At 51.7% G+C, this 15,651-nt stretch overlaps 1 protein-coding gene across 1 annotated transcript in view; it reads left to right on the forward strand.

The window, feature by feature from the left end:
• Positions 1-9,578, forward strand: part of VDR (vitamin D receptor) — a 55,797-nt gene extending 46,219 nt beyond the window's left edge. The window contains exons 8-10 of the mRNA NM_001167932.2: positions 7,205-7,356; positions 7,544-7,660; positions 9,158-9,578. Coding sequence (NP_001161404.2) covers positions 7,205-7,356; positions 7,544-7,660; positions 9,158-9,417 — 529 coding nt within the window. The 3' untranslated portion in view covers positions 9,418-9,578. The remainder of the gene's footprint in view (positions 1-7,204; positions 7,357-7,543; positions 7,661-9,157) is intronic.
• The last annotated feature ends 6,073 nt before the right edge of the window (positions 9,579-15,651 follow it).

Below are 15,651 nucleotides of genomic sequence, written 5' to 3' on the forward strand. Positions count from 1 at the left end.
TTAGAAATCCTAGAGGGAGAGGGACTTGCATCTATAACCTGGGTATCTTTCACCCAATTTATGTATCACCCAAGGCCGTTTCCTAATAGTACTGAGATATTTTTTGCCAAAGTAGGTAAGTATAAGGAGTTCGACTAAAGTAGTGCATGCTTCTCTCACCTGGAAAATCCCATGGACGGAGGAGCGTGGTAGGCTGCAGCCCATGGGGTCTCGAAGAGTCAAACATGACTGAGTGACTTCACTTTCACTTTTCACTTTCATGCATTGGAGGAGGAAATGGCAACCCACTCCAGTGTTCTTGCCTGGAGAATCCCAGGGACGGCGGAGCCTGGTGGGCTGCTATCTTTGGGGTCCTGAAGCGACTTAGCAGCAGCAGCAGCAAGGCATGCTTAGTCACTCAGTTGTGTCCGACTCTTTGTGACCCTGTGTACTGGAGCCTGCCAGGCTCCTCTGCCCATGGGATTCTCCAGGCTCCTCTGTCGTTGGGATTCTCCAGGCAAGAATGCTGGAGCGGGTTGCCGTTTCCTCCTCCAGGGGATCTTCCCAACTCAGGGATTGAACCTGCATCTCTTTCGTCTCCTGCATTAGCAGGCAGGTTCTTACTTCTGAGCCACCCAGGAAGCCCTCCACTGAAGTAGAGACCCTCCCTTATGGATTCATTTATACATGTTTAAATGTTCTAATTAAATGTTCTATTGTTTTGGTAATAATGGTATATAATACTTATATTTAAATGGTCGCGTGTGCTCAGTCACTTCAGTCGTGTCTGACTCTGTGCGACCCTATGGACTATAGCCTGCCAGGCTCCTCTGTCCATGGGATCATCCAGGCAAGAATACTGCAGTGGGTTGTCATGCCCTCCTCATTTAAATGGTCGTGCAGCATTAAATATTCTTGAAAGTGTGTAAAAGTTGACACTTTTAGTAGATATGCTGGGAAGCAGTCGAATATACATTTATGAATGTTTATAGCCTCCTTCTTTCTAAAAGTTCATTTGGGACATTGTCATCAAATACATAGACAATGTGGTTGAGACATGAAGTACATTAATGAATATCAAGCAGGATTCTCATCATTTCAACTAATAGCAATAGTTGAAGTCATACCAGAAAGGGGCAGCGTGCTTCCTCAACACTAATGCTCAGATTCAGGGCTAGAACATTGGGAACTAGAAAATGACTGTATGTTGGCCAGCTCTGGATGGAAGTAACAGGGGGTGCATTTATTGTTTGGGGAATCTCTGCTGTGTAGGGAAGCCATCAGCTGCTGACAAAATTGCCACGCTACCACACAACCAGCTAAATGTTAGTAATTTGTGCAGCTAAACCCAGCACTCAGAGAAGGCAATGGCAACCCACTCCAGAGTTCTTGCCTGGAGAATCCCAGGGACGGGGGAGCCTGGTGAGCTGCCGTCTATGGGGTCGCACAGAGTCGGACACGACTGAAGCGACTTAGCAGCGGCAGCAGCAGCGGCAGCAAACCCAACACTTCCCAGTTTGTTTCTATCCTGAGACAACTTGCTGTCTGTTACTTTATGCCTCACACCAATTCAAATACCAGGTATTCACCAATGCTCTTTCCTGGAATTAATATGAAAATTGCAAAGAAGCGAAAACATCGAATGGTGTTGAGACATTCTTACCATATCGCTCACCTTAATCACATTAAAAGGAGTAAAGGCCACTCCGGCAGGCAGAATGGGTGTTGTCTGTGAGGCCCGAGATTCACCCTCCAGAGCCCTTCCTTGGAACCGATGACACATTCTGCTCAGTACCAGTTCCAACTCCCTCCTCCTCCCTTCATGTTACTGTTGGCAAACTGTACTTGTTCCAAAGTCTTGTTTTGTGTAAATAGCTAGAGAAAAAAACCACTTCAGGTTGTTGATGGATACACTGTAGCAGGCAGCTCCCGGCTGAATTCCAGGAGCAGCAGACCTCCTCTGCACAGGGTTCCTCCTTCCTTGCCCAGTGGACCAGAGAGCACCCGGAGCCTTGTCCAGAGGCTGAGGTTTGGTGATTTTCAGTGGTGGCTGGGTGATTTTCCACCTGCGAAAATCATCCTAGAAAGAAAGTGACTTGTTTAACCAGACTACCCCAGTGCACCCCCTCCACTAAGTAACCTGGGCCCCAGTCTTTCTCTTGGCCCCCATCCCTTACCCTTACTGCACACACCCTCATACAAAATAGCATCACTAGCCCCTCAATTCCTCTCCCCAAGTGGAAGTCATGTCTGACTCTTTGCAACCCCATAGACTGTAGCCCACCAGGCTCCTCTGTCCATGCGATTCTCCAGGCAAGAATACTGGAGTTACCATACCCTCCTCCAGGGGATCTTCCCAACCCAGTGATCAAACTTGCATCTCCTGCATTGCAGGCAGATTCTTTACCACTAGCGCCACCTGGGAAGCCCTCCTCTCCCCAAGGATGAGCTAAAATCTCCCCCTTTCCTTCCCTTTTAAGTCTCATTCTCTGGAGTTCCCTGGTCTAGCCCTGCAGTCCTGGCCGAAGTGAGGTGTATACGAACAGGTACTGCAACCACCCGACTATTGAGGCCAAATGGATTAAGTCAGTCCTAAACATGCTTGAGTTGACTTTTCTGGCTTCGGCATGGCTTGAGAAGTTGCAAAGAGGAATGTTTTCCAATAAACCTGGAGCAGGCCTTAGCAAGGGCTCCGGAAGGGTCAGTGATGTGGATGTTCCCTGGACTGGATGAAGCAGATGCTGCACCAGGCCTGGACCAGAGCCCAGGCTCCCGGGACCCAGGCGGGGCCAGCCCATCTGCTCTCTGGTTCTGCCGGTTTCTGCAGTTAGAGGTTCTGTTCTTCCAAGAAGTGAAAGAACAGTGGCTGCATCCCTGGTAGCTTTGATCTTGCTGCCTGGAGGCAGGGGTGGAAAGTGTGGGGAGGGCAGGATGAGACTTCTGTGTGGATGAGTGGAGGCGAGAATACAGGATTCGACTCCAGTGCAGGTGTGGGGCCAAAGTGGGGCAGGACTGGATGGGCTGTGCTGGGTGTGAACTGCCCTGCAGTGTGACCTTGGCTCTGCTCCTGCCTCCCACCTCCTCTCCCTCAGCCTCTTAGTCTGCACCCCACAAATCTCCCTCCCTTAGCCCTGCAAGAGAAACGCAGGGGACATGGCATCAGGAGCAGCAACTTAATGACTACGGGTGGTCTTGGATCTGAGAACCAAGGACCCCAGGTTTCACTGCCCAGAGGTGTGCATGAGGGACTAGACCCAGTCAACCCCAGAAGGTTACATGCCTTCAACCTCACCACTATTTTTATCCCTAGGGACTCCTTCCTGGATCAAAGGCCTGGGGTCACAGCTTCCCTCCTCCTACGCCTTTCCTCTATATTCACTTATGCATCTGTCCAGAACTCAGCTTTCTTACATATACCAAGAGAGATCAAAGATGACTGGCCTCCAGAGGGTCGGTGTCTGATGGAAGAGATAAATATGTGAGCAGCTGCAGTGAATGCAGCTGAGGAAATACAAGCAGGGAGGGTCTGGACACCGCCTGGTGGGAATGGGAAAGACAAGCAACACATACCCAGAGCATCTCTCAGGTGCCCAGAAGCAGCCTCAGGGGTGAAAACTGATCTGGGTGTAAATATTAGTCAGGTCCAGAGAGAAGCCCAGAGCCAGAGCTGATGCAGGAACCAGGAGGACCTAGGTCTCTTCCTGACTTCCCCTTCACTTCCACCGCTACCCCCACCTACCACCATTACCAGTTCTGGCTGCAAGCTGCACTTAGAAAGTCCCTGTATTTCCAGGCTGTGGGTGGTAATTCGAGCTCATTCTAGATTTGCTTTCTTACAAGTAGTATGTCTGGATCACAGTAGGCAGTAGTCCTGCTGAAATCTCGGTAGCCAGGCACCCATGGGATGTTTGTTCACTTCCGACCATCCATTCTGAGTGGGCCATTAAACAAAACGTTACGTACAAAGATGTCCCTCATGGAACTACTTATAACAGCAAAACTCGTTGCTGTTGTTGTTCAGCCGCTAAGTCATGTCCGACTCTTTGCAACCCCATGGGCTGTAGCCCACCAGGCTTCTCTGTCCATGGGATTTCCCAGGCAAGAATACGGGAATGGGTTGCCATTTCCTTCTCCAGGGGATCGTCCCAACCCAGGGATCAAACCCACATTTCTGGGCATTGGCAGGTGGATTTTTTACCACTAGCCACCAGGGAAGCCCCAAACAGCAAAACTTAGAAGTGACCAAAGTGCCCAAACATAGGTGGGTGGGAGACTGATTAAATAACCTATAATACATTGATGTAACATGATGCCACATACTATGAACTGACATAGAAAGTGGGACACAGGATTACTATGACCTGGTGCACATTTGAAAAAGAGATATTTGCATGGAAAACAAATAGGAAGAAAATAAATCAAAACGTTTCTTGTGGTTATGAGCCATTTTTATTTGCCTTTATATTTTGTCTGTATTTTCCCAAGATTTAATAATGAACATATTTTACTTGCATCATGAATTAAAACCCAAATGAGGGTGGTGTTAGTTTTCACTTTTTCAATATGGATTGAGGGGTGCCAAGGATAGTGAGACATTCAGACACTGTGGCATCAGGGTTGTTTATTCCAGAGAACAGGCAAGGGGAGGGGGACATGGTGGCTTTCCTTAAATGGTTAAAGGGATGTTCCATGGATTGGGCTCCACTGGTGGCTCAGTTAGTAAAGAATCTGCCTGCAACCCAGGAGACCCAGGTTTGATCTCTGGGTGGGGAAGATCCCCTGGAGAAGTAAATGGCAAACCACTCTAGTATTCTTGCCTGGAAAATCCCATGGACGGAGGAGCCTGGCAGGCTACAGTCCATGGCGTCACAAAGAATCGGACACAGCTTATCAACTAAACCACCGCCACACCCACGGCTAATGCAGAACTCAGGTTCTGTCTTCCTTGAGAGGACAGAACTACGAGCCATGGATGAGTGTGTCATCTTGTGGGTTATTGCTCAACAGGAGAAGACGTTGTTAGCCCTAGAGCCAAGCACCTCGTGACTGTGGCCAGAGGTTGGGAGCTCCCTGGCCCCGGGGGAATCCTGCAGTGGTTGTGTGAGAGCCATCTGTGAGAGATGCTGAGGAAGGAACTGGACTACAGTCTCTAGAAGGGGCCTTCCAACTCCAACACTTTGTGATTTGCCTTCAGCACAGGCCCTTTGGTGCCCATCTAATCATGCAAGCCTTTCCACACCTCCTCACCCATCACCTGTTGACATAGTACTCTTATCCGTTAACATCTGTTTCCCACCTTTTTACATTCCAAAGTGCAGCCACAGGGGGTGACAGCCCCTCAACAGGATATCCAAGAGGAAGTACAGACGGAATCAGAAAGAGAAAGGGAAGAAGAAGTGGAAGCAGTTTGATCTGTGGGCCCTGATTCTTTCCTTGTCTTTGTTCAGATAAGCTGAGCTCGTGACTCAGAATAGTGGAACTAGTCATGAGCCTCTTGACTCATCAACACAGAGTTATTGACCCTCTTGTCAAGCTCAGGGCTCAGTGATCAGTTTGAGTGTGGTGCTGGCCTTCAAGCAGCTTATGATGAAGAGCCAGAGACAAGCATCTAAAGGACAGGAGTAACTGGAGCCTATTATACAGAGTGAAGTAAGTCAGAAAGAAAAACACCAATAAAGTATACTAACGCATATATATGGAATTTAGAAGGATGGTAATGATAACCCTGTATGCAAGACAGCAAAAGAGACACAGATGTAAAGAACAGTCTTTTGGACTCTGTAGGAGAGGGAGAGGGTTGGATGATTTGAGAGAATAGTACTGAAACATGTATATTATCATATGTGAAACAGATCGCCAGTCCAGGTTCAATGCATGAGACAGGGTGCTCAGGGCTGGTGCACTGGGATGACCCTGAGGGATGGGATGGGGAGGGAGGTGGGAGGGAGGATCAGGATGGGGAACACATGTACACCTGTGGCTGATTCATGTCAATGTATGGCAAAAACCACTACAATATTGTAAAGTAATTAGCCTCCAATTAAAATAAATTAATTAATTTAAAAAATAAAAATAAAGGACAGGAGTGAAGGGGGAAAGGCAAAATAGGAGTACAAGCAATGTGCAGCAGATCTTAAAAGAATGGCTGTAATTCAGTGAAGAGAATCAGAGGGTGGAGGGATCCAAGGGAGGCCTAACTGGACTCAGGACCAGAAGAAGATGCATTCTCTAAGCTGGAGCTGTCCTATGTTCGAAGGTGTGGCAGTGTGAGAATGCCTGGCATCCAAACATGGAGTAGTTTTATGTTGTTAGAACGGAGGGTTGGTGGAGTCTGTGATGGGAAGCAGGGCTGGAAAGACATGTTGGAGCCAAGTTATGGAGTATGGGCTTGACCCTAGGGTGTTGGATGGTCACTGGGGATTTCTGAGCACAGGAATGACACTTTTCTGTAGCAACAGTAAGAAAGGTAAACTAGAGACTTGACTCCAGGATTCTAATAAGAGGCTACTGAAAAAGATGATGGAATTCGGAATCAAAACAGTCTGGAGGGAGTGGGGCCTGAGATGTCCTGGAGACAGAATTGACTTCACTACTGGAAGGACCAAAGAATAGGAGCCATTGAGAATGGTCCTGGCCATGCTTTTGCAGACCTCCATATTCATGCCATAGGCTTCCCAGCTTGTGCTAGTGGTAAAGAACCTACCTGCCAATGCAGGAGACATAGGAGTCGTGCATGGGTTTGATCACTGGGCCAGGATGATCCCCTGGAGAAGGGAACAGCAACCCGCTCCAGTATTATTGCCTGGAGAATCCCATGGACAGAGGAACCTGGCAGGCTACAGTTCAAGAGGTCCCAAGAGTCGGACGTGACTGAAGCGTCTTAGCTTACACATACTCATGCCATAGCCCTGGGAGCCTCCTCAGGCTCCATCTTCCTGACCCTAGAAGAGCCATGACTGCTTAGACTTGGGAGACCCTAGAAAGTCACTGGATTTTCCCTGTCTTAGTGGCTGAGCTACACCAGCTGGCATTTGATCACACCTTTGAGTTGTTCTCCTTCAAGAAACAGTCTTGATCTTTCCACCCAGGCTGCAAGTTCCTTGGTGGAGGACCCAGAGCACATGCTGGTCACCTGGCAGGGTATGCCTGTCAAAGCATCGCACTTATCGGCATGACATGAAGGTCTTGATGAGTAACTGACCTCCCCCTCTACCCTCCCTGGCAGAGACCTCACCCCTGAGGACCAGATCGTGCTGCTGAAGTCGAGTGCCATTGAAGTCATCATGCTTCGCTCCAACCAGTCCTTCACCCTGGACGACATGTCCTGGACCTGTGGCAGCCCGGACTACAAGTACCAAGTCAGCGACGTGACCAGAGGTGCGGCTGGGTTCTGCCTCCACCTGCCTAAGCTCCACCCCTCCTGGGGTCATGTGCCCCACCAGGCACTTCAGAGGGAGGGAGTTAGCAACTGGGAGAGAAGGGCGAGGGTCAGGCCAGAGGATGGGTAGAGTGGGGTGGTTGGCCCCTGCTGATGCTCACAGCAGCGGGCCGTTCTCTCTTGTAGCCGGACACAGCCTGGAGCTCATTGAGCCCCTCATCAAGTTCCAGGTGGGGCTGAAGAAGCTGAATTTGCACGAAGAGGAACATGTCCTGCTCATGGCCATCTGCATTGTCTCCCCAGGTACCTAGTGGCATGGCTGGGGGGCAGGCATGAAGGGTGAGCCCCGCTGAGGGCCAGCAGAGAAGTTCGGGAGGAGAAGTGAGCAAAAGGAAAGACCGACCAGGAAAGACCCACTTTGCTGGGTTTGCCCAGGCTGCATGGTATGGGTTTGTTGAGGGTTTCCTCACTGCCCTTGAGCTAGTGAGACCATTGCTGGTTCATGGGTGGGATTCTGAAGAATCAGACTCAGGCTCTGCTCTTGTGTGAACTGGATTGACCTCTGCTGACACTTGAGGTCCCCTGGGGACAGGGCGCAAAACCCTAGATGGCTCTACTGGCCTGATAGTTTAGCTGACAGATGTTGGAGGCAGAGTGCTGTGACCCTCAAGCTCTCCTGCCTGTTTGGGGTGGGAAGAGAGAGAGAGGTCGAGGAGGAGGAGATCTTGCAGTCCTGAGGATGCTGGATGGCTGGTGAGGCTCCACCTAGATGGTGTTCAGGGAACAAGCCAGTGGCCTCTATAAAGGGATGCTTTCCTGGGCAGGCGCCCAAGGAGAGGACGTGGGCACCCCTCCCGCTGCCCAGCATTCACTCATTCATTCATCGACTCAACACTGATTTATCAGGCTTCTGTCAAGCACCAGGCATGGTGCCTGGCACAGGGACTCAGCAGCAAACAGGACACAGATCCCCCCATCAAGTGTGCTGCTGCTAAGTCACTTCAGTCGTGTCCGACTCTCTGCGACCCCATAGACGACAGCCCACCAGGCTCCCCCATCCCTGGGATTCTCCAGGCAAGAACATGGAGTGGGTTGCCATTTCCTTCTCCAATGCATGAAAGTGAAAAGTGAAAGTGAAGTCGCTCAGTCGTGTCCGACTCTTAGCGACCCCATGGACTGCAGCCCACCAGGCTCCTCTGTCCATGGGATTTTCCAGGCAAGAGTACTGGAGTGGGGTGCCATTGCCTTCTCCCCATGAAGTGTAGGAGGAGACATTAAACACATGCAACTTAACAACCAACTCCTTGTGTGATGAGAGTTTTAAAAATAAAGTAAATGATGCTACAGAGAGTAGAGCAGAAAATGGGAGCCTGATGTCGTCTGAAGGTAAGGGCTCATCAGGAATGACCTTGAGGAAGGTCCTTTGTGCTGTTACCTGAAGGATCAGTAAGAGGCAGGCAAAAGTAAAGGAGATGAGCTCCTGGTAAAGGGAACACAGATGTGAAGCCTGGAGGTCAGAGAGCCGGGATCTGGATCCTGATGAAAGATGGACAATAGAGACAGGAGAGAGACGAGGTGGGACAGGACCAGATGACCCAGGTGGACCTGAGACTTGATCCTCAAGGCAATGGGAAGTGGCCAAGGGGTTGGGGAGGTCTGATGTCACAGATTAGCAGCCATCCAGGAGTGACCGAGGAAGGTGCTGAGGCTGGGGGTCTGTCTTCGGGCTGAGGGGTGAGGGCTGGGCAGTAAGGGACCCGACTCAGAGCTCCCCCCCGCCCCCCACCTCTCTGCCCACAGACCGCCCTGGAGTGCAGGACGCAGCACTGGTCGAGGCCATCCAGGACCGCCTGTCCAACACGCTGCAGACCTACATCCGCTGCCGCCACCCGCCCCCAGGCAGCCACCTGCTCTACGCCAAGATGATCCAGAAGCTGGCGGACCTGCGCAGCCTGAACGAGGAGCACTCCAAGCAGTACCGCTGCCTCTCCTTCCAGCCCGAGTCCAGCATGAAGCTCACACCCCTCCTGTTCGAGGTGTTTGGCAACGAGATCTCCTGACTCTGGCGGCCTGCACTGGCGCCTGGGAGGGGCAGCCTCTCCAGGGCCGGGCACCCAGGCCTGGGGCTGGCGGCTGCCCAGCAGGCCTTCCCACACCTGCTGGGGTTCATCCCCTCCTCTCCTGCCTCCCCTCCCCGGCTGGCCCGTCCTCTCTCCTGCCCCGTCTAACACCAGGTCCCCCTCACCTGCAGGCCACAGGCTGCCCGCCCCAACCCACCCCCGCCCCTGCCCTCAAGGCCTTGGTCATGAGGATTTTTCGTTTATGTGACAAAGGAACTAAAGTAGGGGCAGAGGGCAGAGGCTGAAGTTGGGCCCTTGCCCGAGGATGTCCCCGCCACTCCGGAAGTAGCTGCTGGCTAGTGCCGAGGGAACAGGCAGGCAGGAGAGACAGAGCCATTCCTCAGGGACAGAGACACCTGTACCTCCACTGCACTCCAGGCCCACCCATCCAGAGCGGCTGGGACCACCCTTCCTCCGCCCACCCACGATAAATACTGACTCACAACCCCCTCCTCATTCTGCTGCTGGTCTGTGCTGTCTGCCCCTGGGCAGTGTGCTGCGATGGGCCCTCCTCCTCTGCCTTCTTATCCTGGCCCTCCTAGGACACTCGCTGCCAAGGAAGCCCCAAAACCAAGGTGACCAAGATCACAATCCCCACCCTCCTTCACACTCTGCCGGCCAAAGGGTGCTTGCCTAATGCTGTAGGGCCCACCCTCATCCTATCACCATGGTAACATTCACCATGGTAACATTCTCCCCAGTAGTGGCTTTGGTAGGATGGGCTTTCTCCCCATGGTAGGGGCCACTGGCCCAGAACCCAAGTGCTGGAGGCCAAGCAGGGAAGCGAGCAGGGCCCAGGTGATGGGGGGACAGGTAAACCCAGCCTGGTAGAAGAGTAGTAGACAGAGGCCCCACCCATCCTGCCACCGAGCCCACGGCTCCTCAGCCTGGATCTAAGGGGCTGGCAAGGTGGGAGCTCTTCTCCCTCCCCCAGTCCACGTGGCAGGACTGAACGGCCCCCAGGCTTCAGAGGATTGCAGCCCACTGTCCTCATTCACACCCTGCGGGTCCTACAACCCACCCCAGACAGGACTGGCCACAGGCTCCAGAGCCCTTGCACAGCGGCCGTGGGGCTGGATGGGCCTCACCGTAGGGTGGATGGCCAAGGGTGATGACCCAGAGATTGGTCCACTATCCCTGCCCCCGGCAGTCTGGAGAAGCCACTTACCAGTAGGGCCTTGTCTTTCCTTCCTGGCAGGGTAGGATGAAGTGTGAAAGTGTCAGTCGCTCAGTAGTGTCCAACTCTTTGCAACCCCATGGACTGTAGCCCATCAGGCTCCTTTGTCCGTGGGAGGGGGGGATGAGGGAGAGGAATTTCCAGATCCCAACAGCCCCAGCCCACCCTGGCTGCCTGGATCTGCTTCCAGCACTGCTCCAGCATCTCAAGTGTGGGTGGGGAGCAGCAGGTCTGTGAGAGCACTTCTGGTGGAGTTGGGTAAAGCTGGTTCCTCCTTGTTCCCACCCCACCCACTAATGTCAGAAAGGGCCGGTGAGGCAGGTGGGGCAGGGGCACCAAACTTCAAAGTCGGTGTTCTTCCCATATCCAGAGCTGACGTCTGACAGACGGAAGCTGTCTTTAGAATCAGACGCCTTTGGGACCACATCCTGATAAAGCGGATAGCAGGCACCACTAATGAAGAGATGCTTATGGGAGGTGTGGGCTTATGTTGGGGAAGTTCCGCACACTATTGGTGTTGTTATTTTACAAATTAAGGAGAGACCCTTGGGACCCGATTGTAGAAAAGGCTTGAAAATCGCTAACCCAGTTCAACCCCCTTGTTAGAGAAAACCAATGCTGAGGAGAAGGTGTGACTCACCCAAGCTCGTGTAACTAGTTTGGAGCAGCCCCAGGTCTGGACCTGGATGTTGGCCATGGGGTCCCGTGCTGTTTTTCCTACACTGTGCTAGAGCTCAGACGCCTCGTCCCATTCCCCTGGTGGCCGACCTGTGCCCTGGGGGAAGCCCTGGGTTTTAGACGGAGCAAGTCCAGAGCCCTGCCTCTCTTTCCTGGGCTGTCACCCCACTGAGCCCTCAGGACCTGGAAAAGGGACGCCTCAGCCTGCATCTCAGTGTGACTCACACCCCACCCCACTGTGGCCCTGGTCGGGTGGGGTTTCGGCCTCAGCTTGGTTTAATGCTGTTGCCTTATCAATAAAGTGAATTTGTCTTTGTACTGCCTTCACCCTCCCAGTGCTCCCCAGCCCCACCTCCCCCAGGAGCATGGCAGGACACACGGAGGACGCTGTTCCTCAGCCTCGGCGCCCCTGACAGCCCCGTGCAGTCCCAAGTCCAGTCTAGCAGCTGGAAGGGAGAGAAAAGTGAGGCTCCCTCGATTGAAAGAAAATATTGTCACTTCTGTTTTAGAATGAGAGAATGTGAAGGCAGACAGTCATAAATCTCAACCTTTTAAAGTATATTATGGGAAAGCCAGGAAGTATCAGTCACTCAGTCATATCCGATTCTTTGCCACCCCATGGACTATAGCCCACCAGCTTCCACTGTCCGTGGGATTTTCCAGACAATACTGGAGTGGGTTGCCATTTCCTTCTCCAGGGGCTCTTCCCAACGCAGGGATTGAACCCACGTCTCCTACACTGCAGGCAAATTATTTACCGTTTGAGCCACCAGGGAAGCCAGGAAAGTGTACGCCAAAAATGCCAAATAAACAAGATTCTGGGAGGTAGGAAAAGCCTTCTCTGGCTGACTGGAAGAAGTAGGAGAATCTGAATGAGGTCAACAGGGAAGCTTGGAACATGCAGCAGATCTGGTTAAATCTGGAAATAAAACGGCAAAGAGGGCTTTGAAGAATGGCTCCTGGTGATTTCCAAAGAGAAAAAACATTTGCCAAAAATCTGTCAAATAAAACCAATGAAGAAAGCTTCCCATACGGTAATAAAGATGGCGGATACTTACATAGCGCTTACTTTATGTCAAGTACTGCTGTAAATAAATGCTTTATGCAAACCGGCTTGCTTTATCCTTTTAAGGACCCTTTGGGGAAATGGACGACTACTACACTCATTTCACAGAGCGGATAACGTGCCCAAAGCGGCACTGGTGCTAAGTGAGAGACGGGGCTCGAACCTTGGCAGCTGGCTCCAGAAGCCGTTGATTACCTGCTACACTCCACTGATTCCTGCTGAGCCGAGGGGGCTGACAAATGACAGCCAGTCATGCCAGCTCTCTATGAAAGGGGGTGTGAGGGAGGCTCCCATTCCTAAAGTAGACCCTGGGAAAGAGAAATTGGAGGTGCCGGACCAGCAGGGCTCTACTCTCAGGAAGCATTCAGTAGCACGCGTTGTGTCCATTTCTGTGTGGCCCTTACCTAAAACCTCCAGAATAGAAACCAGGCACCTGTGGACTAAACCGTGCCTGTTTTTGACATGACTTGGCAAACTGCAAATGACTCTTGTGAATATACAGGACTTCAAAAGACCCCGAGGAGCCAATGCACCCCCTCCATTTCCAAAAAAAGTGGGGTTTATGATAAAGGATGGGGCTTCTCAAGTGACGCTAGTGGTAAAGAGCCCCCTGCCCCCAGCCAAAGCAGTAGACCTAAGAGTCACGGGTTTGATCCCTGGGCCAGGAAGATTCCCCTGGAGGAGGGAATGGTAACCTACTCCAATACTCTTGCCTGGAGAATCCCAGGGACAGAGAAGCCTGATGGGCTATGGTCCACGGGGTCACAAGAGTCAGACGTGACTGAAGCGACTTAGCACAACACACATAATAAAGGGCAGCTTTGCTAAACACACAAGCACAAATAACTAGCAAGACACAGAACGGTCGTCTCAGGGGAAACCATGCGGGAAAAACGTAACCAATGTATTTATTTAGGATAAACTGGTCAGAGAACCTCTGGATGTGATTTAATTTTTCAGGAGCATCTGAAAAATTTGATTTCAAATCAAATATGTCAGTGGGGGATGGGATGGGAGTAGAAGAATTGGGGATGGGGCTTGAGGGCTGTTTTGTTAAGAAAAGTGACTGAGTTTAGAGAAATACCATCCCAGGGTACATCTCTGGCAGGAGGAATGTGGAGACGAGTCCCCAGAAACTGTTAGGAGGCTCTTATTTAGCATTTTTATAGACGATCCAGAGGAACACAAGATCTCCAAGGCTTTGTGTTACAATCAACTTTTCCAGGTAAACAGAGAGGAATGCATCCAGTTGGGAGAAAGTGATTTTTAGTTTTCATGTTCCAGGCCTTGGGTCCGCATCTGTGTTGTTCAATAAGGTAACTGCAAGTGACTATTTAAATTAAAATTAAATAAAAGTAAACATTTAGCTCTTCAGCTGCACTCACCATATTCTTAGTGCCCAGTAGCCTCAGGCCTATGGGAATGGACAGACCATTTCCCTCTTTGCAGGAAGTTCTGTTGGACAGGGTTGGTCTACACAATGCATCCTGTTCATGGATGGTACGTTTCTGTCCATCTGTCAGTCAGATGGCCACTAAGTATTTGACACCATATAGAGGTGTCAAATGCTTCCCTGGTAGCTAAGTGGTAAAAATCTGCCTGCAATGGAGGAGACATGGGTTCAATCCCCAGATCAGGAAGATACTCCCTGGAGAAGGAAATAGCAGCCCACTCCAGTATTCTTGCCTGGAAAATCCCATGGACACAAGAGTTGGACACAGCTGAGCAACTAAACCACCACCACCAGAGGCTACTTAGGGAACATCCTCCCTTTACATCAAGCAACGTTGTAATGGGACTGCTGTGAATACATCCGCTCCTCAGAAGAAATGTTAGTAAGAAGCATCTCACAGATCACAAAGCTGATAGGCTCAGAGCTTCATGTGGCATAAATGGGTCAGCACTGTGCCAGGACATACCGATTACCTCAGTTCTGGGGACCAGCAGACAGGGAGGGCTTGCCTGGGGTGATCAGGGTCTCTGGCTGCTACTGAGGTTCCCTGGAGGCTGTCTATGCACTTCGGGTCTGTCTGCCTGCCCCGTGGCCCTGCAGGGGACAAGGGTGATGTGTGACATCCCAGTGTGACCAAGGGAAGGCCTCTTCATGCCAACTGGCACTCACTGTAGGCATGATGTCTGTGAGGCTCCTGGAGGGCAGTGGTGCTCCAGCTGACCAGCAAGCATAGCAGGATGTGGAGCAGAGACTGGGGGTAGGGATGGGGGTGGTCACTGGTCCAGACAGCTGCTTGGAATTTATACACTGAGACACACCGTGTGTGACTCAGGAGACAGTGCTGCTGCACGTTGGGTTCTGGGGAAGCCAACTCAAATGTAGATTAAAGTGCAGGGAGCTCACCGCGGAGTAGTCACAAGATCATCATTGTGGGTGGCAGGGAAGAAAGTGGAATCGGGTGGAGGGAGAAACTGGGCTGCGGTGCAGTCTCCACAGAGGTCTCCACCAGCCCTCACGGAGGCTCTGAGAGATGGGGATGGCCCTTCAGATTGCCCCAAGCTGAGGTGAGGGAGCTGGCTTTTACATTCCTGGTCACTGGATGCAGGCTTCCCTCCAGAAAAGAGTGTGAACTTCATGTGTCCTCTTTTCAGCCAAGACTAGGTAAGGATTGGGGGTTGTTTCTTCACATTTTGTACAACCTGAAGCCTTACGGAAAGACCAGCACGCTTCCAGGCCCTTCTTTTTGGCTCTAGGGAGTGGGCAGCAACAGTTCCCGGGGCTCCCTCCAGGGGGGACTGTTCCCAGCTTCTTCTGAGCTTTGGACTGGCTAGTGTTTTCCCCGCCCCGAAGTCACGTTGAGTTCCACCACTAGGTGGTGCTACTGCCCTACCGGGACAGGTTTGGGCTATTTGCCTGGCCACTCTCCCCACTCCCTTCTCTCCCCCTATATCCTGCTCTCGCCTTTTATCTCTGTGAAGGTGCCTGACCCCTATTGTCTGGAGCCTCTGAGCACCTTCCCTGCTGGCCCCCGGTTCCCCCTAAGGTCCAGCTTGGTTGTGCAGTCCTTGCAGTGTCTCTCAGCACAAACCCAGTCCTGGCCTCAGTGCTGGGGATACAGCAATGAATAGGACAGCTGCTGCACCCCAAGAAAGGCACAATCCACTGGAAGAAGACAGACCTGCAAACAGGCCATTGTCAGGAGCACAAGCAGAAGCCAAACACTTAATGGCATAAACTGATGGGTCCTTGTCTTGGCTCTGCCAATGGCTATCTGTGTGACCTTGGGCAAGTGAGTTAATG

This window comes from Bos taurus, chromosome 5 (assembly GCF_002263795.3).
Source record: "Bos taurus isolate L1 Dominette 01449 registration number 42190680 breed Hereford chromosome 5, ARS-UCD2.0, whole genome shotgun sequence".
In the NCBI taxonomy this organism is placed as follows: Eukaryota; Metazoa; Chordata; class Mammalia; order Artiodactyla; family Bovidae; genus Bos; species Bos taurus.